This window comes from Phaethon lepturus, unplaced genomic scaffold, assembly GCF_000687285.1.
Source record: "Phaethon lepturus isolate BGI_N335 unplaced genomic scaffold, ASM68728v1 scaffold5132, whole genome shotgun sequence".
In the NCBI taxonomy this organism is placed as follows: Eukaryota; Metazoa; Chordata; class Aves; order Phaethontiformes; family Phaethontidae; genus Phaethon; species Phaethon lepturus.
Window position 1 is genome coordinate 43,672 of NW_010522477.1, and position 22,959 is coordinate 66,630.

The 22,959-nt window shown below is 44.5% G+C and overlaps 1 protein-coding gene across 1 annotated transcript in view; it reads left to right on the forward strand.

Moving 5' to 3' along the window:
• The window catches only part of LOC104616715 (Wilms tumor protein 1-interacting protein homolog), a gene marked incomplete at its 5' end in the record, with an annotated part of 82,981 nt that overhangs the window by 43,668 nt on the left and 16,354 nt on the right, over positions 1 to 22,959 (forward strand). The window contains one exon of the mRNA XM_010281810.1: positions 16,398 to 16,465. Within this exon, the coding sequence (XP_010280112.1) occupies positions 16,398 to 16,465 (68 nt within the window). The remainder of the gene's footprint in view (positions 1 to 16,397; positions 16,466 to 22,959) is intronic.

A 22,959-nucleotide genomic window follows, 5' to 3' on the forward strand; every position in this document is an offset into this window, starting at 1 on the left:
CCTCACACTAGATGTTGATGGTGTGGTTTGCCCTACGTGAGCCTGTTCCCTGTACTTCTATAAAAAGCAGGTAATTTTGCAATATAGATTTGATTATGAACACCATGCCAGAAGTAGTAAGGAATTATTTTATGGTTTACTGAGAAGCTCCTACTATTTTACCAACGTGAAGCCTATATGTGGGTTCCCCTGCATTGAACTGACACAAATAAAAATAGAGGAAGTCTTCATGCTTGCAGACTTGATCCCATATTCCTGAATTAGGTACAGTAAATACTTTCTAAAAACAAACCTGAAGCAAAGCCTACCATGGCCTCCCTGATGGCTAACATCCAGTCTGTATTCAGTACTCCTCCATTTATAGGATTATTGACTCCATTTGGCAGTTCACAGGACCAGTATCTGATTGAGCGCAGGCAGCACGCTTTGGCAGCCAGCAGAGATAATGTGATACACTGCAGTGTTGGTGCGTGTCTGGAAAAGTGCTGGGCTGCAGAGGAGGAAAGCAGTCTGACTGGGGCTGGTACCTGATATGTAGATGCTCTATGCTGTCCCTTAAACAGTCGCCTTCTCTTGATGATCCACCCTCTCGTGAGAGCTCATCAGCTCTCCTGGCTCAAGATTCAAATAAATTAGAATTATTAAAGTGATGGAGGAAGCGGGAGTGTAATAACCTTGAGTGTAGTCCTGTGTTCCTTGCCTGCCCCAAGCGTCCCAGCAGGCTCAGGGCATGCAAGGAGTGAGGAGGAGTTCTTCAGGGAATGGCGTTGAGCTTTTACTGGACACTTGGTCCTTCTGTTTCTCTTCTCATGGACATTTAGTACTTGAGGAACAGGTCTGTGTCCTGTGGTCCTGGGCCAGAATAACCTCCTACCATCATTCTGGGGTAGTGGAGGCTCAGCTGCTTCAGCTTTTCACCTACCATGTTGCTGTTCCTGGGGGATGAAACAACCATGCTGCAAGGTGAAATAGCGAAGAGCATTCCAGCCTCCCTGTGCCATGTCCCACAAAGCTGAGTGACCGGTGAAAATGTATCTCAGTATGTTTGCGTTTAAGTTTTAGTTTGTGCGTGACATGACTGGAGAGATGTGGAAGCCTACTGGAGACTGTTGCTTATGCTCTCAAAGCATTTTCTGCCCAGTGGTTTTGCAAGCACCCCTGTTGCCTCACGCAAGCTGGGAGGAGCGCTTTGGCGCAGGAAGGGGAGGCTGTGGACCATTGTGGCCTCTGAGATGGCACTCAAACCACATGGTAAACTCAGTTATTTGTGAGGTTACTGAGGCCTTGCGAAGTCACTGCCAAAGTCCCCTGTGAGCGCTTGCTGCCTTGTGGTGTTGGGGCAGGCTTGCAAGAACAGGTTTCAGGTCCCACATAGACCCTTCTTTTCCTCTGCCCATTCACCCTATGGAGTGCAGGTAGCACAGAGGTGTCGGGTGCTTGGCGAGGGGTTCCCTTGCTGCTTTGTGTACTATCCTGTTCCTTTCTGTCTTCACAAGCTCCCTTTATAGATGCAAAACCCCCTGCATTCCTTCCTTTTCCTCTTCAGGGCCCCATATAACCTCATCCTCACCTCCCTATCTGCTGTTACTGCTTCTTCCCCCGTGACTCAGCTGGTCAGTGTCTAGCACTGCCAGCCCCTGCCCGCTCCCTCTGTCCTGCAGCCCAGCCTTGGTGTGCGCGGGCAGCCTGCCGGTGGTCCTTCGGGAAGCGGCTCCCACCTCCTGTCTGCCCAGCTCTGGCTTCCTCTGGCAGGGACTCTGCTTCCAGCAGTGCTCTCAATGCCTCCTTAGGCTTGCTCCTTTCTCCTCCTCCCCCCCAGCTCCAAGCTGATTTTTCTTGCCTAAAACTATCAAGCCTTGACTCTTTGTTTGCCATGCTCCTGTGAACTTGCACTGTGTCTGGAACAGTAGTAACAAAAGTGGATGATGAGCTAGGCAAAAAGTAGGCAAAAAAGTGGAGGAGAGAAACTTTTGAAGTAAACGCCTATAAAAAGAAATAAAATCAGTCGTGGCTGCTGGTTTCTGACAGCACGGCTGACTCAACTGGTGTAGGTGACTCACAGTGCCAGCACATATGCAGAATACGGCTGCTAATACCTGCCAGCTCTTTTAATTGTACCTGTGCAGTGAAAGGCACATCTGGTTTAATGCATATTTAAAAGCAGAAATGGATTTAGCAATCATTTTTTATTACTGATTGCTATGTCTACAATGGTTGTCTAGCAATGTATTTTGAAACACAAGTGTCATATATCCTGACATTAAATTGGATATAGTCATAGAACCTCAGTCACTCAACTCAGCTGGCTGCCTGGGTACTCTTACACTGTCACTTTTCCAATTGTGTTTCCTGCAAAATTTTTCCTGGAAATAATGCAAATAACTTATTTGAGTGAGTCAGTGGATTGCCAACTTTAGGAACAACAGCAGCGTAAATTCAGACCTATAGAAACAATTTGCTGAATCAGTATTAACAGTCCAGTGGTATCTAGAGCAGCAGTTTCCAGAGTGGGGAGCATGCACCCCAGAGAGTGCTCAAGACAATCCATTAGGGTGCGGGGGAAAAAAATATTTCAGTAGTAGATGTATATAACTTATAAATAAATAAATAAATATGTGTGTATTGGGGGTGGATGTTCAAACATTTTTTACTGATGGAGGAGCATGATCAAAAAAGTTTGGAGACTACTGTTCTAGAGTAAGAAAGCCTAAAGAATACCCAGCCACCAGGACTTGTTTTGCTGTTTTCGCAAGTTATTTAACAAAGGAGAATGTATACGCTTGGGGAAATGAGGGTGGAAATCATCTACTTAAACTCTTAAGAAGGCATGTAGGTGAGAGCCAGAAATCATGTTTTCTAAGCCTTGTTTTTGAACAGATGTTATTTTTTATTACCCTGGTTAAATTCTAGTAGCAAATCATCCCTGTTTTTACAACTGTTCTTTTTCAGGCCATGCTGCATGAGGTTAGTTGAAGTAAAGTGGCTAACAGCTAATGTCTCAGAAGTACTGTGGTGTTTAAATGATGATAGTGAAGATAATTTGGTGTTAGACACAGAGATGGCACAGCACGAATGCTGGCAGATGCAGACATACGGTATCTGCACATTGAAACCTCGGGGAGGTTCCAGTTAAATATATGCAAAGGGAAAAGTCCTTTATCAGTGAAGTTCTGCAACTGATTCTCTGCAGTTTTCAATTACTAACTTTGGGGTTTACAGCAGCCAGTGCGTTTGGTGTCTGTGGTTTGCTGTATAGCTGCTTTTTCGTGTTTGCTGTAGAGCTGCTTTTCCACATAGCCCAAATGTTGGGCTAGTGAACAGGATATGCAAAAACAGAAAACCAGGGAAAATTAAAAGAAGGAATAACTAAGTTTGATATGAGCATGGCTGAAGGCAGAGGTTTTCATTGTCTTAGTCACCACTGGCTGTAGTGGTGAGTTGATGTCTCATGCTGGGTAGGGAAGAGAGGAAGGAAGTGGATTTAGTGGAAAATTGATTGCATCTATTTGGGCTCTTTCCAGCTGAATCCTGAGTTAAGTACATTCATCCTGAACTAATCGTTGGGGAGAACTGGCTGAAATCTCACATACTTCTTAAAAGGAAAGCTAAGCATTAAAGGAACAATATCCTTATTGTACCTGAGTGCCAAAAAAAGTTGAGTGTACTATCAGGAGTCCTACCTATTAATCTCTCTGACTTGGAAGCTGCTTGTGGTTTTAGTTCTGATGTGACCTGGTGCAGGAAGCTGTGGTCAGTCCACAACAAAACATCAAGGACAGGCCATTTTGGAGGGCTGATTTCTGGTTATATTTTGAATTGGCTGAGCAAGCCCTAGTTCATTTCAGTAATTCAGTACAACTATAATTTTCAGTTTTATTTTATTTACAGTAAAGTATACTGGAATATTGTCTGAAATGCATATCTAAGGTCCTAGTAAGGTTTTGTTCAAAGTTACAGAGAATAAATCTGAAGTTACATTATTAACATCAGTATAATTGTTCACTAGTGTGAGCAAGAGAAGAGTTGTGTCTGTGCTGTTCTTTCAAACCTACTGCTAAATAATGTAAACAAAAAGAATGTGCTCTAAAACTGGCAGAATGTTTTAAAACTTTGCCATCCTGAGAATATTTAGATTTTTCTCCACTGTGTACTAACCTTTCTAAGCTTTCTTAGTACTTCTGGTACCAAGGACCATTCCCTGATACATTCTTTCATTATCACATGAAGAAAAAAGTTATAGCTGTTGCTCGAGATGCCATTTCTAGGCATTTGTGGATCTCAACAATCTCTATTGCAAAGATTTATCTCAAGGGAATGAGAATTGGCCACTGTGAGCTTGATTTCACAAACACGTGGGTGCCATTGGTGTTGGCTGCTGAACACTTTCTGGATGTGACTCAAATCAAGCATTGCCTGGTGTGTTTAGGTTCATCAGCAGTGCCCTTTGATGCTGCTCACACTGAGGTGCTGATGCATACGATGCTACTGGGAGGAAGAAAGTAAACTGTTCCTGTGCAAATCCATTATTGTTTTCCTGAGACAACAGAGAAGATAGTTTAGGGAAATTGCTCATCTCCTTTGAGGCTCTCTTGCATGTTGCCACAAGATTGGGCTGTGTCCACTCCTTTTGTTCAACATACTTTTATGTATTAAGTATTATGAGAGAAGGTGATGCTGCAGCTCATTGTGTGCACAGATGACATTCAACAATCCGACTTGCCGTTCCAGCTCTTGATCAGATTTCTGATCATCTGCTTCAGAGACAGGCTAAGCTATGATTTCTAGTTGAGGCTGAACGTGAATGAAGATGAGAATAGTGACTTGCAAGAAAGAACCTGGTAGCAATGGTGAGGGGTCTGCAGTGCCCTCAGTTGAACAAGTTTACCTAACTTTTGCTAGTTAAGTTTGTCAGATGGAGACTCTGGTGGGTTCTTGCCCTGCCCTGAATGTCCAGGTGGCAGTAGGGACCAAGCATCTCTTTTTTAATCTTTTCCTTTTTAATTTGGTTCCTCTAATCTTACTGGAATACGGTGGCGGCTGCCTTTAGATGTAGTACCATAGAAATTATCTACCGTGTGTACCTACCAAGGCAACTCATGAACTTCAGGCAGTGCAGAACTTGGTGGCTTGGTCATGTCTCCTGCAGGGAGCTCACAGACAGAGCATGAATTTTTTTGAGTCAAGGACTATCAGTTCCACTTACATGTGTCCACTTCTGTATTGTACAAAGAGGACCTGACCAGAGTCTCAAAAAGGTGCTAGATAAAACTATGAGTTGTGCTTGTGATCTGCATCGCATTCATCTCCAGGTGCAGTTAAAGACTGAAGTTTCAGGTTTTGACTTACACAGCTTTTCTCTAATCTGGTGGTGATGACTGTAGAGGCTGCTTTGTTCTTTAGGATGCAACAGAAGCTTAAGAACAGTAGAGGTTTAAAACAAACAAAAGGGAATGCTTCATACAATGCATAATGAAATTGTGGAACTCACTGCCATAGGGACAGCGTGGAGGCCAAAAGTATAAATGATCTCATAGAGGAATTAGACAAATTAAAGAAGGATTGGTCCAGTGAGGCTATTAAACATAATAGTTATGATGCAACCTGTGGTGCGGGAAGGCCTTAAGTGCTGGCTGCTGGAAGCTGAGAGGTTATTCTTGGGAACACATCAGCCTGTCTGAGCCCTGTTTCTAATGCTCTTTCCCATTAGAGCTGCCACCCTTGGCCGGAGCTGGAGACAGGATACTGTGCTAGATGGATCCTTGTTGCTGCCGTTATGGTGGTTCTTACTGGAGCTTGAATGAAAACCACCCACCATGTTGCATGGGTAGCGGCCAGCAAGGCTGCTCAGGAAGGTTGCGTCCTGCAGAGTCAGGAAGACTAGGTCTGGAATAGGCTGCAGTTTGTTGGTGGATTTATTTTGCCATAGAATGGGCTGGCACTGGGACCATGGGATAGTGTGATAAGACAAGCCCTCTTTTAAGTCGTGGCTTACAGGTAGCAGCTGGAAAAGTGGAATTAATTGCTGATAACAGGCAGGGTCTGTGATGGAACCATGAAAGCTTCCCACAGTGGGAGTTAGAGTTACCTTGGGGAAGAGCTATACCCTCTTCCCTCACAGCTGTCTGAGTTGTGGCGAGGCCTGTCATGGTTTTTATGCTGTGGTCTGTGTTGCTTTGTCCTTCACATTTTTCTTTTTTTCTTTTTTCTTTTTTTTTTTTTTTTTTTTTTTGTAAACCTATCCCTGGGGGGGGGCGGGAATCTTAACTGAAGTACATTTGGAACTTTATTTTACATTACCCTGTTAGTGTGTCTGCTTGCTAGCTTATTAAGAAATGTATTTTAAGATATGTTAATATGTAGGCCTAAAATAGCTATTAGATCAATGCAGGCTGTTGTATTTCTGGTTTTAAATATATGCTTGGCTTATGTTTTTACAAACTCCTTTTCAACATAAGTTCTTCTGTTGGATCTCCATGGAAATAATTTATGCCTTAACACTGAAATTGATGGGTGGTATGGGATAGAATAAATACGTGAGTGGGAGAGAAAGGAAACATCTGCCAATTTGAACTTTTGCAAATTACATGGAAGCTTGAAAGTATCTGCTAAGTTTATAATATGGTTTGCACAGCAACATTTTGCCTGAGTACCAGAGATCAGAGATCTTTTTGTCCCTGCAGCATTAAGTAACCTTCTGGTTAAATAACCTGACCGAAGAGTAGGAGAGAGAAAGGAAGAGAGAATTCCACACTAGAGTAAACATGGCATGGAGATTATGGATACCCTGCCAAGAAAGGTTGGGTTTTCCAGCAAGGTAACAAAAGATATTAGCTATATATCTACATAATCCTGCCAGAGACTGACAGTTGAAGTCACGCAGTTAGGTTGGGGAAATGTACCTCTCCACCCAGTCTTGGGCTTGCTGGCTTTGGGGGTGGCAAATGGTGCAGAGTGGTCAGAGCGAGACAAGGTTACCTGCCTCAGTGCAGAAAGGCAAGAGTTTTTGGCAGCAAAGGCACACTTTCTGGAGAGAAAGGTGTTTCCTTCAGTGCCATAGCTGATACAAGGCAAAAGCCTAGGGAAGATAATGAAGTTTTTCATTTTGACATCATGGCAGGCTAAGGTAAACTGCAGAGGAGAGTCTAAAGTTTACCCTGGGCTACAAACATGTCAAAATGATAAACTGCCTTGTTTTCATCTGGATTTTACTGCACGTTACCGAGTGCATAGCAGAGACAGACTGTTTTCTGGCCAAGATAGTACCTTGGGGCAGGTCTACAGCTTGTATAAATTGTGATGAATTGAATGATGCTGTCACGATTTACACCAGCTGCACATTCAGCTTAGCGTAGTCGTCTGTGGTGGGAGGTGTGTGGTACTAGCACGTCCATGTGGCAGGAGCTGGCAGGCTGCTCCATCCTGGAGAGGTGGCACAGAGCAGAGAGCAACGCAGAGCCTGGACGAGAGCCCAGAAATGGAAATGATAATTGTATTATACAAGAGGGTGCTTTTGTGAGACTCCAAGTAAGAGCTGGGCAACAGTAATTGGGAGGAAAAATAGTTAACTGCCATCTGCCTCTCCAGGACAGATCAACTTGAGCTAGAGAATGAGAATGAATACTGACTCTGTAGCCACAGTTAATTTGCACTGAAAAGCTCCTTTTTTAATGTACAAATATGAATTAGTATAGGAACTTAAACTATCGAGGAATTTTCAATTAAAATTTGAAAAATAACACATTTGAAATGCTAATTTATATTATACTTTTAAACTATTTTATGATTTCACTCTATTGATATTTTTAAAAAGAAAATCTCCTGATCTCTTAAAAGTGTTCGTTCATATCATGCTATGTCTGCCTACCTGATGATAATATTTGATTAGAATTTGTTCATAGACTCTCAACACGCTTTCCTGAAAGAGTCTATGTAAAGGGAGAAAACAATACACATCCTGTACTCCACCTTCATAGGCCTCTAGCATACGATGCCACCTTTTGTTTGCAAGAGTTTAAATTTCAAATAAAATCCCAGCATTCTTTTGAAAAAAAGGAAAGGGCCTCTCCCCTGCTTAGATTGTCAAATCCCAGACTAGCCCAGAATTGAATAGGCCAAGTCAGTGACCTCAGGCAGAAAGAATGTTGGTTATTTACGTAGGGCTTCTGCTATTTTAGCAGCAAACCTTTTCTTGTGAAAGGACAATGTATACTGTTTTGTGTTTATGGCCAAGTAAAAAGCTTGTACATTTGAGATTTGCATCGTAATAGCCTCGTAACTCAATATACAGCATCCTCAAAAATAGCAGTGCAAGGCTCTGTTTTGTCTTAGCCAGTGCAGGTCTTTTAGGGGCTTTTACAAAAGTTCTCTGAAAAACCATCCTAAAGATTCAGTTGCTTATATGTTTGCTTTGGTGGCTTTTTTTCCCCTGCAGTTTTGCTTTTTTTCAAAAACTAAAATTGCACGTGGTTTCTTTATGAACTATCAGGCCAGTGCTCAAAATATTTTGATGCATCTCAAGCTAAGCTCTGCCTGCAGCTCGAAACCAGGAACGTGTGTGTGTGTGTAATTCACACACCAAGCATTTTTCCTGAAATAATGGAAGATCTTTACAGGCATTCTGGCCTGGTGGATGAGCCTGCAATTCCAAATGGTTTTTAAAGTGTGCCTTTCTCAATAGATCGTAACCATGAGGAGCTATTGTGTGAGTAAAGCACACATTTAGGATCCAATCCTGCATTCCTTAAAGTCAATGGGAGTCTGAGCGTGAAAGGAATGCAGGATTGGGTCCTGAAACAGGGGAGCAAAATTGTGTGCCAGATTGCTTTGAAAAGAAGAATACAGCACATCCACAGTAGCCACTTTTTAGTGTTTCAGATTTCAAACGGCTGGAGTCTGTGAGAAGTGGCTTCTGCCAACATGCAGTATCTTCTATTCAAAGGAATTTGGCATTGATTTTTTTTTTTTTCTTTTTCCTATCTTAAAAACCCTGAAAGCCCTAGAAATTCACCCCTGCTTTGACAAAGCCTGAGCAGTTGAGCATTGTGAGGAGGGGACGGGGCAGTGGCAGTGGGGGATGGAAGTTTCGCCAAGCCCAGGCGCTGGAGCGCAGTCCTCCTTGCAGCCCCTTCCCGCCACGAAGACCCTGTGCTGCCCCGGCACCCGCGACGGAGCCTGCGGCTGCAACGCAGGACCCTGTCGTGAAGAGATTGCGCTCACGCTGCTTGGTGGCTTTGTGTGAGTACCCTGTAGGAGACAGAGCAGGAAAAATGTAGCTAACAGTTATCCAGGGGCTAAAGCAGCCTCTGTGCTCCCCATTCTCACGTGGGTGGAGTGACAGAAGCCCTGTGTAAAGAAAATCCCTGTGCAGATAGGCAGTCCTAAGTCAGAGGGAGAGATGGACAGCTGTGGGCCCAAACTTACATGTGAGTAAAGAAGAAACGGTAACAAAGAAAGTATTGGAAGCTTTTGTTTTGTTTCGGCACATCTTTAATTCCTGGACAGGCGAACCTCCTCTACCAAATGAAAGAAAACCCCTCCTGGGTGAAATTCTCCATCAGTTTTATCTTGAGTTCACTGGGTAGAAGAGGTAGCAGAGGTGGATCATTGTTACATAATACTTTCAATGATTTATTCCATGTTTGTAAAACTTGGTATTTCTCTTGAAGTTTCAGCTTCTGGAATCATCTGGTGACTTAAGGTTTAGCTTCCACTTCTCAGAAATAATATTTCTCCAGTCTAGGGGTTTGTGGAGAACAGATTGTATTCTGGATGTTTCATTTGCCCTTTGGCTTTTGAATCGTTTTAGTCCTGATTTCTCAGTCATTAAAATGTATACTTCAGAGAGCATGTGGGCCCTCTTCAGAGGGCAGGTGACACCTTGCATGGCAAGAAAAGCTGCAGCATCCTTACCATGAGTTTATTTTAAGGGTACAGATGGTGGTTGTGCACCCTGAGCTGTCATGATGATGTCCACAAGGCACAGGGGACAGCACTTGGTCACCAAGTGCCCCTGCATGGACTTGGTGATGGGCCCCATCACAGCCTGGGGGGTGTAAAAGTGCCTTTGGCTGCTATCTGCATTGGGGAGCATGGGCAGCCTGTGGAAGGTCACTGCAGACCGGCTCTGAATCAGAGCAGCCCCAGACCTACTCCATGGGCTTCAGCAAAACAAAACGACCAGGTTTGGCCTGGTGAAGCTTACATTTCCACTGAGCAGTGATGGAGGCTGTGGCCATAGGTGGGCAGCAGGCATGCAGATACGTTTGCTCAGCCTAAACCACCTTCTGTCTGGTTTCACTTGTACAGGGCTCTGGGGCAATACACGGCAATTTTCCTTCCCTATTATGGTAGCTGCGAAATACTTGAGCAAATGTTGTTGCATATTAATCCTGTGTGTATGTTGCTTTAATCTAAATGCTTTGAGAGGCTCTGATTTAAGGTGCTAACATGAGACCAGTAACGATGCTGGTGTCACATCAGTCACTGCAGAGATGGTGTCTGAAGCAGTTAACAAGCAATTAGGTCCATGTTTAATGTTGCTGACTAAAACAGATATGCACAGTTCATTGGGCAGGCAGGCATGAAGAGCCAGGGGCTGCCATGCTCAGAAAGCTGTGTGAGTTGTGGACCAAAGCTTCCAGAGTGCCAGGATTCTCAATGAGTGTCCCATTCAGCCTGAGAACCAACAATTTGTAAAATAAGAAGTAAGGGGAAGAAATCCCAATGAGCGAAGCAATGTGATGCACTTTTTTCTTCCAGAAAGAGCTGTTAAGGAAGGATGCTGTGTGTTTGTATTGCTGCTGTGAGACAAGCCAGGAGCTCATGGTGCCCCTTCGGGGGCAGCAGCAGTGTGTGGCTGTGCTGGGTGCTCGAGCAAGTCCCCGATGCTGCGGCAGGGCAGCCCACAGCCATCCTGCCTGGTCCTGCAGCAGCATGCACCTTGCTCACTGCCTGTGCCGGGGCTCCCTGGGGGCCATGTCCCCATAGGAGAGGCAGCAGCAGAGCCGAGGTCTGTGCTCGTGTGGTCAGACCTACCCAAGCGTGTCCCCAGCCAACAGGAATGGCAGGTACTCGAATAATATTCAGTGGTGATAGCTTGGGCTGTTCAGGGTTTTAATTAGCTCTGCTGTAACGAATTCCCTATCTTTAGCAGCAATACCTACAGCGGAACTCTTTGACTGCATTCCATATGGGGAGGTTTTAATTATATTTTCTGACTAAAATAGAGGCCTGTTCCACACAGCTGTAATGTTAGAAGTAACAAGGACTTATTAGTCATCTCACACTTCGTTCTAACACCGAAACTTTCCTGCATGAAGTTACGAGAAGAGGCACATATGTCTAAAGTATCAGGAGAGAAATTGTGATGGCAAGGAGGTACACTGGTGTATTTTTTCAGCATACTGGTAGTCTCAGGACACACCAGGCGTTATCTGGGAGGCAAGGCTGGGTCTGCTGCATTCCCATTATGTCAGAGGGGAGCTGTTTGTTTTTAAGTAGCGTCAGGCACTGAGACAATGCAGGCTTCTCACATGAACTTGCTTACACTACAGTACTAGTAAATCATGATTATTACCCAATGGTTGTGTGTTTTTAATCATCAAAGTACTTAAAATATTATAATAATGCTTGGCACTTTTAAACTTCAAAGCCCTCTGCAAACAGTAATTAGGTCTAATAACCATGCTGTGACAGTGAGACATTGCTATCTCTTCTCTTACAAAGGCGAGGGGGGGTGTTAGCCCCTGACGCGGTTGCGTCATCCCATGTGAGACTAGAGATCTACCACTGAAGGCTGCAACTTGATAAACTCACCTCCCTATAGGCAAATATCCCACTGCTCCTAGCAGCAGGGAGGGCTTTGAAGATGCATTCTGGGCTAGTGGGGAGGGGACAGGACATTTTCAGTGCTCCTTCGGAGCACTTCCTCAAGACTGTAAAACCCAGTCTGATTCCCATTTTGTTCCATGAGGGCCTGGAGCAGCTTTTGAAACAGAGTTGGAAAAAGTTTTACCCCATCTTGGCTTCCTGGCTGGTGTGTTTTCACCACCTAGCAAAGTGTTGTGGAGACTGGAGAGAATAGTTGTGGACAGCGTGTGTCAACTGTGGGTCATTTTTCCTTTTGCAAGCCTAATCTTTTGAGTTGAGTCCTTTGCTAAAGTGACAGCTCTCCCATTCTTTCCTTTTACTTGGCAACACATAGGGGAGAAAAATTGTGCAGGAAGTCAGTGCTAGACACATTTAAATACCAGAGACTCGTAAAGTGGTTAAATGTGAAAAGTGATGTTAAAAACCTAGAGCTGATTCTGATTTTGTATATTTTTTTAACAGTTCCAAAAGCCCGCTTTCTTTTGGATGTTTGTCATGTTGGTTGCAAATACCAGTTGTGATCATTCCTTGGGATAGAGTAATTTCTAGCTTGCATTTTATTAACTGCTAGATTGTCTACCTGAAACTTTGCGCTCTGCTGGAGCATTTGCGAGGTCTCTGCCTCCCACCTCAGGTGGTGGAACACGCTTATCCTGGCGCTTGCTACCCCTGAACGTGTGGATGTCAGTCAAGAAATGTAAAAGTTATTTGCAACAAGCATTCGTTGTCACCATGAGTGCATAAGCTTCATTATCTACAGTAAAACAAGGCTCCAAGGAGTACTCGCGGGTGGGGGGTGGGGGGGGGGGGCTTCCCTATAAAAGCTAGTGTTACGTGCCTGTGTGCGGGCTGCAGGCTGGGCAGCTTCTGCCCTGTCCTGTCGTGTCCCCCTCGCGTTCCTGGCCGACCTGCTGCTTTTCTGGTCTGGTGTGAAGCAGAGCCTCTTCCTCGACACTGTTGAAAACTGGTCTGTCAGGGCAGACGTGCCAAGGTGGGTATCCAGCAGAAGGAGGAAAGAAGCATGGTGTTTGTGAAACCCCGTACTTGTGAACTCTGTGCTAGGCTGCTCATTATAACTGCTCATTATTATTATAATGAGCTATCAGCAAGTTGCATCAAGTTTTGTCAGAAACTCTTGTCTTTTTTGTTTCAATATTATGAAAGCAAATAGTAACCCAGGCTTGGCTATACTCACTCATTCAAAGGAAAGCCCAGCAGCAGGTTCTGCGTACCAGTGGGCAGGATATTACCTTGTCTAGCTGGCCAGGTGTTTGACTCAGCTGGCTAAAGCAACATCAGGTTTTTTTTGACTTGTAATCTCTGCCTGACTGACAATAATAGGTTACGGCAACACAGAGCAGGCTGGTACTGTGCAAGCCCCCAAGTTACTCCAGGACTATGAGAGGTGAAACCGCCTTGTCCAGTACATCGAGCTCAGGGCAGGTACTCTAACCTCAAGGCGTTGCACCCACCCTGCTGTGCGGCTGCCCTGGGGATGGGAGCTACCAACGCTGCATCTCCCTGGGCTTTGTGTCTCCCTGGCCACAACTGCCACCAGCTACTCTCAGAGTTTGGTGTTTGACCGTGTTCAGTGCTGTCATTTAGCAAACTCTTCTATAGGGCAAATGGAACATATGTTTTTGCCTTTATTTCTAAAACGTACTATGTAGAAACCAATACAATGCAGCCACAGCTATTTGTGTGATAACTTGCTGTTTCTTGTTTATGAGGTAATTATTGTATCATCCCTGAATGAAATTCTTCTAAGGTACACGGCCTGTCAATCTTATTAATTATTTCTAATAACAGTAATTATCATGTGAGCAAGCTGCTTGCCTGCTTTATGAGTTTAGGCAAGTCAGTTCCTTAATAGGTGGCTTGCTTTTTTCAGCTGTGAAGTGAGGAAAATGGTATTCTTCCTCAGTTTTGAAAGGTGTTGCTCTGTAAGTGCTGTGTAAAACAGAGATGTTTTTATCATGTCAGCTATATGGAAGGGGAGGCCAGCTGTCTGTGTTTGGCAGGCGAGGGGGCTTGCAGAGCGGGGTGTGAGCAGGGGCTCACAAGTTGTACAGTGGCTGAGATGGAGGCTCGCAGCTTTGCTGCGCTGGGGTGAGGTGAGGTTGTTTCACGTCGCAGGGCAATCAGCTGCCAAACACAACTGATAACATAAGCGTCTTTGAGAGCCAGTCCAAAACATTGGTTTTGCCTTGTTTGCTTTGGGTCATAGGCTTCCCACTTCTTTCCCAGTCCAGGAAATCTCTGAGCCCGTTGGCTTCTGCCAGTGATGCTGTTCTAAGGAAACAGCAGGAGCAGAACTTGCGGCGTTTCTATCAACCTGAGTGCTGCCAGGCTCTGCACACTGATACAAAGCAGGATGTACAGGTCCTGGTGCAGCCTCTGCAGTGCCTTGGGAGCTGCTGATGCCTCCCCAAATTGGGGCGTTCCTTTCCTGTAGAGATCCTTCCAGCAACGGAGTTCAGGATTTGTCCCTAATTATCTCTGCTGCTTCTAACCGCAGTGGGTGTGTGGCGAGGGTGATGGCCAGCGCTTCTCCACCTGAAACAAACGCCCAGGCTCTGCACCAGTGGTGCATGTGAGCAAGGTGGAAGTGCTGCATCAGCACGTCCAAGGCAAGTCCCTGTTCTGGTTGCAGCCACATCGTTTTCACCATCTAAAGACAAGTCGTGTATCAAGGCTGGGTCTGGCAGAGCCAATATGTCCTTTAAAAAGCCATTCTGGCCTCTTCCCTTGTCTTCCCTCCCTTCTATTTACCTTTCCTATACCTTTTGCTGGAGAGGTTTAAAAACAGCTTGGATAAACAGGAGGGAAGATGTAGAGGCAGTAGCTCCTCCATCAGTTGAAAGAAGCCCTGTGACCCCCTGATTGCTGTACCAGCCCTGTGCCTTCTTTCGATGATGTGTAGGACGGACCAGTTTTACCTAAGAGTCCCAGAGGAGATGGAGCAGTCCCAGTGTATTGCCCATACCACCAGGCTTCTGGTCCCCACCAGAGCTACCAGGCAGCTGGAAAGACAAACAAGAGCTGACTCCACCTACCAGCAGTATGGAGACAGCAGCCCGTGAGATCGACAGCCCAAGAATGTGCACACAAAAGAAGCATTTCCCTCGGCCACGACAGTAAAACCGCCAGACAACCACATGCAGCATGTGATTTCCCAAAAGCATCAGCCCAGATCCCAACTCCTTTGTGCCACACACTGTTTCCCAGGATCGGATCACAGTGGCAACGTGTAAAAGGCACTTTCAAGCACTGAAAATTAATCATATTTTCCTCAACGTTGTTTATGGAAACCGTGGAGAGCACTCCTGCCCCTCGGTGCCTGGCCAGCTGGCTCAGCTTGCTGGCCCTTGGAGTCAAACCCTCTGCAAAGATGGGCGGTGTTTATGGTGGAGCTACTACTCTGCCTCGGTAGATATCCAAGCTTATTCTGTGGAGTAAAAGCTTCGGCAGTGATCTGGGAGGGTCATCTGTTGACCTGTAAATACAGAGCCTCTTGCCCTCTTCCTTGCTCTGTGTCACTGCTAACAGCAGCTGGTACGCAGCCCCTAAGAGGCACCATGCCATCTGCTTGCCAAGGCTGCAAATGGCTTGCAAGAGCACACAAATGTTTGGGAGCTTTGGCCAGTGGGACTCTGGCACAGAGTGGAAATCAGGTGAGTCGGGATGAGTGCAGTTTCCCTTCTTCCTCTCTGGTTTTACACTGATAAAATGGTGTTGCTTTCAGTGGAGCAGCTCCGGTGTAAAACAAATCTGATCTGCTGTATCTAAAAACTGGTTGGGCTTGGTGGTTTTTGAATTCCTGGTTCTAATCCTTTTTGTTGGGACTCTCTGGAGTTTGTTGCACATTTCTTGGCTGTAAAGGGAGCCATTAGTTAACGATGATCACAGGCTTTGTTAATAGAGTTCTGCAAGTGCTAATGAAATGGCAAATGTTCAAACTTGAAAATTAAATCTCATGTTTTCAATGTGATTTTTCTGCCCTTCCCTCCATCACGTGTGCCTTGTTCTGCTTTAGTATCACAGGGAGCTGTGGGTGTAGTTGCTGTGGCATTGATTAATGTATTAGTAATTTTAAAGGTGACAGGAACATACATATGCAGTATTCCTTGTTTGGTCCTTTGGAGACAAAGACTTTGCTGATGTTGACTGCAGCGGATGTATGCCTGCTGTGATTTCACCTGCTAAGAAAATTGTCTCGATTTACAAATGAGCCTTTCCCCCAAGAATAATTTTTGGGTTTAGATTTCAATTTTCCAGGAACTGGTTTCAGCTGGGTTCCATAACCTCCACTTAGAAGCAACATTTAGTTGACAAGGAATTTGTAATATGGCAGCGTGGAACTGAAAGCCTAACCCTCACCCACGTCTCTGGATGGACCCTCCAGGGAGGAGAGGAGCCAGGAACTGGCCATGCAGACAGGCGCAGCAGGGTGTGCTTTTCGCTTTCCATCCTGAACGACTGGATCTGGGGACAGTGCACAAAATTCTGATGGCACCGTATTTTAACAGGGAGAAGACTACGAGGAAAAGCATTCTACAACGTCAATGGCAAGGTGTACTGTGAAGAAGACTTCCTAGTAAGTAAGATTTCAGGCATTTTTAAATTGTTTTTAAACCAAATTGTTCTTTTATATTGGCTTGTTTGCTTTGAGAGATGGCTTAGTCATCCGGGGCCTCCTGCCAGTGCTGGAATTGGGAAGCATTTACTACTAACTCCATAAAGGCAGGATCAGACCCTTGGTTTGAAGTGGTGGCTATGAAACCAAGTACATAACTGTCCATAAGCCATCACAAAGTGTAAATTATGAGAATAAACACTGGAGCTGCTCAAGCTTGGGACTTGAATTGCAGCCACAAAGCCTCGCCTGCCAAGCTAGAGCTCAAAGTCAAACATCTGGGGAATACCAATCATAACAAGAGGGGAGACGTTTTTGACTGGAGCACGTCATCGCTGTATACAATGTTGCTTTGTTGCAGGCGCAGTTTTAATCACTGCTCTGCTCGGAGTGATGTGGAGCTGCATTGTGATGAGCTAAAAACTGTTAGCCACGGAGGAGCAACTAATTTTCTCTTCATGCGCTCAGAGCTTTTATAAATGCTTTACTTTAATAGAGACTGAGTCGTGAAAAGAAAAATGAAGCTTGTTTCTGAGCTGTGTTGTTCCAAAAATAAAATATTTGTGCAATTAAGGGTGAGGATTGTGTAGTACACAGAGAATGGTTTGATAAGTGTCAGACCATTTATAATTAAGAGGATGGCATGGCTGGGGATTGAAGTTAGAGAGGAATGATGTATTTTAGCTTAAAGGATGATGGATTGGAGAATCAGTATGTTGCATTTATACCACCTTTATTTATAGAAACACCATTCATTTAGAAGCTTGGGTCTTCCAGCATGACTTTCCATTTCTAAAAAAATATATGGCCATGCTTTTTGCAAAGGAATTATTCAAAGTGTATCCCACAACAAAAATGTTACTGGCAGTTCAGAGTGTGCAAATGCATTTCTCATCAATGCAATCCATAAAAATCACAGCCATTCCTAAAGTATAAGCCATATTTGCCTTCATGTGTTACACCTTTACTCTCAGCCTACTACAGCTGGAGCCTGTTGAAAGAGCAAATTGTGTTTTGTGCAGAAAATAAATTTCTTGTTATAATTGAAATCTGTTACTGTTTTGCTTGCATTTTGGAGAGAAAATTTTCTCCCTTGCTTTTTTTCAGCTCTTTCTTTCCTGTGTCTGCAGAAGTACAGGGAGAGGGAGAAGACGTGGGAGTGTGAGATGGAGGGGCTCAAACCTTTGAGATTTTTATTTTAGAATTTAGTTTTCCCGTGATTCAAAACCGTTCATCCAGACTTAATGATATGATTGTTGTTATTAGCTTGTAATTTCAACCTAAACATGAGAATTTTAAATCTAAAAATCTCAATCTTGTGGAGACCACTTAATTTTCGTGGGGGGAACCTCTTCAGATCTTAGACATGTTCTGTAGTAGGCTTTTGAAGGGAGATACTTGCAGTGATTTTCCCAAGAAAACTGAGGTTAAGGACCTGATAGGAATAAACTTTCTGCAAGTTAGGGAACTGTTGGGACATTTAAGGCACAGATTTAAAAGCCCAAACCTCCCACAGGTATGTCTTAGCAGATTCCCAGTAGCACAGAGGGATAGGAGAGAAGCAGACCAAGGGACTCACTGCTGGCTAAGTCAGCAAAAGAAATAAAATTCTGATGTTGTCCCTGCCCGTGTTAAGCCAGCTGCTTCACAGAAAGTGTTTTCATCTTCTCTCAGCTTCCCCTGAGCAAACGTCATAGCAAAAATACTAGGAATTGTCTTGTTTCCCTAATGAAATAAAACACCTTTGTCTATTTTAGAGTTCTGTGACACAGAAAGCTAAAAGCAAAGTAGCAGTTAAAAAAGAAATTATTTTAACTATTTCGTATCCCTAGGTATTGCACCTAACAACTTGGAAACCCCAATCCTCTCTAAAAAGAGGGGGTTTCAGTCCAAAGCAGATAGCCAAATGTTTTTTCTGTATAACTGAGAATTGCAGTCTCTACTGTAACTCCAAATCTTAGTGCAGCTTTATATTTGGATCCCCTGCTGACAGTATGGTAGTGGGATGTTAGGGAAGTGAAAGACTAAAAGTGTAAAAAAAAAAAAAAAACAAAACCAAACAACAGAAAAATTGCTTGAGGGTGAATTAGGCTGCTCTTGCGCTCTGTGGTCCTCTGACCACTGCCATGCAAGCTCTGCAGGCCAAGAAGAGAAAGCCAGCAGAGCTATAGGAGCTGCTATGCATTGTAACAGTCTGTGGAGTTGTCCCATAGCCCTGAATCCACAGGTCTTCCACAGAGACGTGCCCCCTGCAAGCCTCTGCCCTGTCCTGTAGCAGCCGTGTGAGTACACGCTCTGACCTTTGACCATTCGTGCACTGGGGGACTTGTCTCTTAGCTCGTTGCAGCCTCTTTCTGGCCAGTAAATGGAGTCAGAAGCAGTGGATCACATTCTGGTCTCATTCTTAGGTAAGAGCATAAGAAAAAGATTATTTTAATTTGGGGAGGTAAATGAAGGCACTCTACGTATATTATAATTGTGTTCCTGCTAAGAAAATAGTCTCCCATTGGTGTCCTTGTGCTTCTTCGGCTTTTGTTTGCCTGGGAACTGCTCAAGAGAATTAGATGTTCCTATAGGTATGGGAGCCTGGTCACAGCTCTGTGGATTTGTAGTCCCTCAGCTTCTGACCAGGTTACTTCAAGTATGCCACAAACATAACAGGAATTAGAAAGCAGAGCAGCTTTTGAAAATTTGGGCAGGAGGTACTGTGCTGTCGCGCTGGAGTCGTTGGTGAAATCCATGTAGTAACAGCTGAATTGGAGGGGCCTGTGTGTACATGGTTAGACTTGCAACAACTTTCCATGGTTTCCCAGGGATAGATGCGAGGAGTCACTGTTTCATTGCTCACAGTCCCGCCAAAGCAGCAATGGTCTGCATGAGCCCCCCATTGGCCCTCCCAGCAAGAGGCATGCTGATGGGAAGCAGCTGACTTGCAAATGTTATGCCAGTGGTGAGCAGGGGTGGTAGTGGGCTGCAGCCTCCTTGCTACCTGGAGGAGAGCCTGTCCCCTTCCCACCCTCAACAGGCAGCATGGGGCAGGGCTTGAGGGCTGCAATCCTTGCAGAGCTCTGTCCATCCCCACTGGTATCTCTGTGTATCCCATTAATTTGCTGCAAGTGCTTCTTCCCCATCATCCCTGGCATTGTACTGCAGTAAATAGCACATGAACCATGATGGGCAGAAAAGCGGAACTAGTTCTTGCTGTGAACCAGTCAATGTAGGAAATTTTAGGGAAGAATGGATATTATTTGTGGTTTTCTTCTTATTGTTAACTGTTGCAAATGTTTAACATCCTATAGATGTCAGTATTTTAAGTCTCCTGCAATACTGCTGTTTTCTGTGTCGGAACGGCTCCTGCCGGAGCAGGCTCCAGAGCTGTAGTTGATGGCTCATAGGGGATACCTGGTTCTTTAACTCCCACTCCCTCAAGACAGATCAGCTCTTTCTGTCTATCAAAGGTGATAGATGGAATTCACTGCAATATTATGTATGGTCCTTGAAGCCAAGGCCATTGGCAATGAAGAAAAGCCATTATCTGATCTTACAAATGCTTGGCACCTGTTGTCAGAGCAGGCTTGCCCTCCTTGGCTAAACTGTCCCTTTCCAGGTTCAGCATAGCGCTGGTGCCAGCCGCTCCAGGGTGTGTCTCTTCCACCCCAGACGCAGTTGCATGTCAGCACTGAAATGCTGTGTGGGTCACAGTTTTTGAGAGAGCTCCGTTGTCACTTGAAGCATAGTGAGTGCCAGAGAGCTTTGGCTACCAAGCTGTTTAAAAAAAAAAAAATTAGTCCATAAAAGTGTGACATGAGGAGCTGCTAGCATCAAGCATTCAAAATCTGGCCCTTTCTTTGAAAAGTGCTTTTGATTTCTGGACAAAAGGTGTTAGAGAAACGTAGATGTTATCGTTGATTATGAGCAATTTCCATTGCGCAGCCATAAAGCTATCCAAAGCACAGATACACCCGTCAAAACCTTTGGCAATAGCTGCAAGGTACATTCTTCTCGCAAATAGTTTTCCCACATGTTTGCTCTTACTGAGGGCACAGATTATCTTTCTCTGAATCAGGAGGCTTATTTTGTTCATTCCTTCCAGGGAAAAAGTGCTAGAAGCTTTTAGACCTACATGTGGAGTAGATGGGGAAGGGATGCCACATGCCTCAGTCATCCTTGCGAGAACGGTGCCAGCCTTGTGTGTGTGGTAGCAATTCGATGGGTGAGTGCTGGTAAACCCTCACCACCTGGAGGACATGGCATACCTCTTCCTCCTTTGTTTATTTTTGCCAGCCTCCTGCTTCTAGCCCTGATCAGCTGCAGATTCTCTCAGTGCTTAAACCCAAGCCATATTGACTAAATGTAGTGAATGAATCAGATTTAAAAAAAAAAAATCCACAGACAATTCCACTTCAGTAGCGATATTGCATGCTACTGAGTGTAAGGAGCACAAAGAACAAAAGCAAACCCCCAAACTTTTCATTGCTTTGCTTTAGCTCCAGGGAAGATCCAGTTACTCTCTTTCATGCCACCTTAAGGTAGCGAGTCCAGCAATACCCAAGTCTTGCCTCAGCCCTGTTAGGATAGTTATTTCATGAAAGGAAATAAAACAAATGACAGTTTAATCCTTCCCTGAAAGCTCTTAGGACACAGATGGCTAACTAGCCATAACAGGGACACTGTTCCTGGTGAACAAAAAGTAAATGCCTTACTGTATAATAAATAATCTTAGTCAGATGTTCTTGTTCCATTTTGTTGATAAATTGCTGCATAATCACGGGTGAAGGAAAAATAGCTCAGTAATTTTAATTTGTCTTTCCTGTTCAATGCTTAAATATCATGTAAAGAAATTTAAAAGAAATTTCTATTTTTCTTGGCAAAAAAGACTTGAAAGATGTCACCAAAGCAGTCTGAATCTTAGATCTATTATCTCTTTCTTTTTCTTCTTTTTCATAGGCTTTTCCTTTTTCTCTTGAGGTAATGAACATTATTGAGTGGGGGTCCAGTAGAGGTTAAGAAATGAGAGAATTTCCCTCCAGGGAGGAGATGAGAGGGAAAATGAACCTCGTGACAGATGTTAGTTACATTGCTTAATGCACTACTGGAAGACACTCAGATGCTCTGGAAATAACCTATTACAGACACCACAAGCTGCAGTGCATAGCATTAAGGTCATCCAAAACTTCCCCTTTTAAGATTATCTCTTTCACTGTCTTATAACTTTGCCAAATTTTAATCATTTAGGCTGAACTTCTTCATGCCAGGTTTTTGCCTCCGGCTAACTTTGCTGTCATTAGCTGTTGAAAGTTTCATCTAAAGCTGTTCATCCATTTCAGTGAGTAAGACTGGAGGAAGATCTGTCACTTTGCCCATAAATCCTCAAAGAGAAAGGCTTAAAAACTTTGTTTTGCACATGCCAACCACGAAGAGAGACTTAGCGCATTGCAAGCCTCTAGGAGGCCTTTGGGTGTCCCCTTTCTGCCCTTCCCAGCCCCTCTGGTTGCATGCTGGTGCCTCTGTGGCACCCTGCCCCGACCTCGTTCCCTCCTGCTAGGGAGAGGCAATGGCAGAAGGAGGGGAGGCAGCCCACAGCCCCGACAGAGCTGTGCCTTGCAACCCTACAGGCTACCTCTCAAGTCTTCCTTCTCCTCCTGGTCCAGTCTACACTGGACCTCTCTGCCCTACACCAGTGACTGGTACCTGCACAGGACACTTTCCTGCTTGTTACACCTGTGGCCTCTTTGCTCCAGAGCTGGCCACTGCGACACATAAGTTGGTTACAGAGAACATGCACAGCCTTGTCTTATATCCACAGCTGTAAAAATTTCAATGATTTTAAAAATGCGAAAGGATCAGGGTGTGCAAGACTCATAGGGAGGTGACAAATGGAAATGATCAGACTTTGTGGGGGAAAGTGACAGGATGTTAACAGAGGACTAGATGGGTGATTGGCAGTTAATGAGAGCAGGGCTTACACCTTGATCTCCTGTAGCACCAAACCCAACAAGACTCTTACCCTAATTTGGGCCCCTGGGCATGGCTGCAATGTAATTATTAATAGCAATGAGACTATTTTTCTCAGTTTGTGCATGTGCTGTTTTCGAAGCCTGGCAGTGTGGGAAATGGCCCATCCCACTTGCTGGGACCCTAGGAAGATTGTTTTTATTTAGTGTAATGGAGGCTGGTGTCAGCTGGAGTCAGAGGTTTGATTTTCCATTTCAGTGAGTATATATGTTTGGAGATCTCCCGTGGGAGGTGAGCACTGGGACTAGTGCATTAGTCAGAGAGCCCACTGCTGCTAAGTGAGACTCTCAGAAAAAATAGACTCGGCTGAAAAGGTAAATGATTGAAGTTGCAGCTTGTGTCCATTTCATATCTAATGGGAATCACAGAGCAAATGGAGTTCTAGGTAACTGTGAGCATGTTGTATTTAGGAGACTTGCTATTAAAATGCATACTCCAGT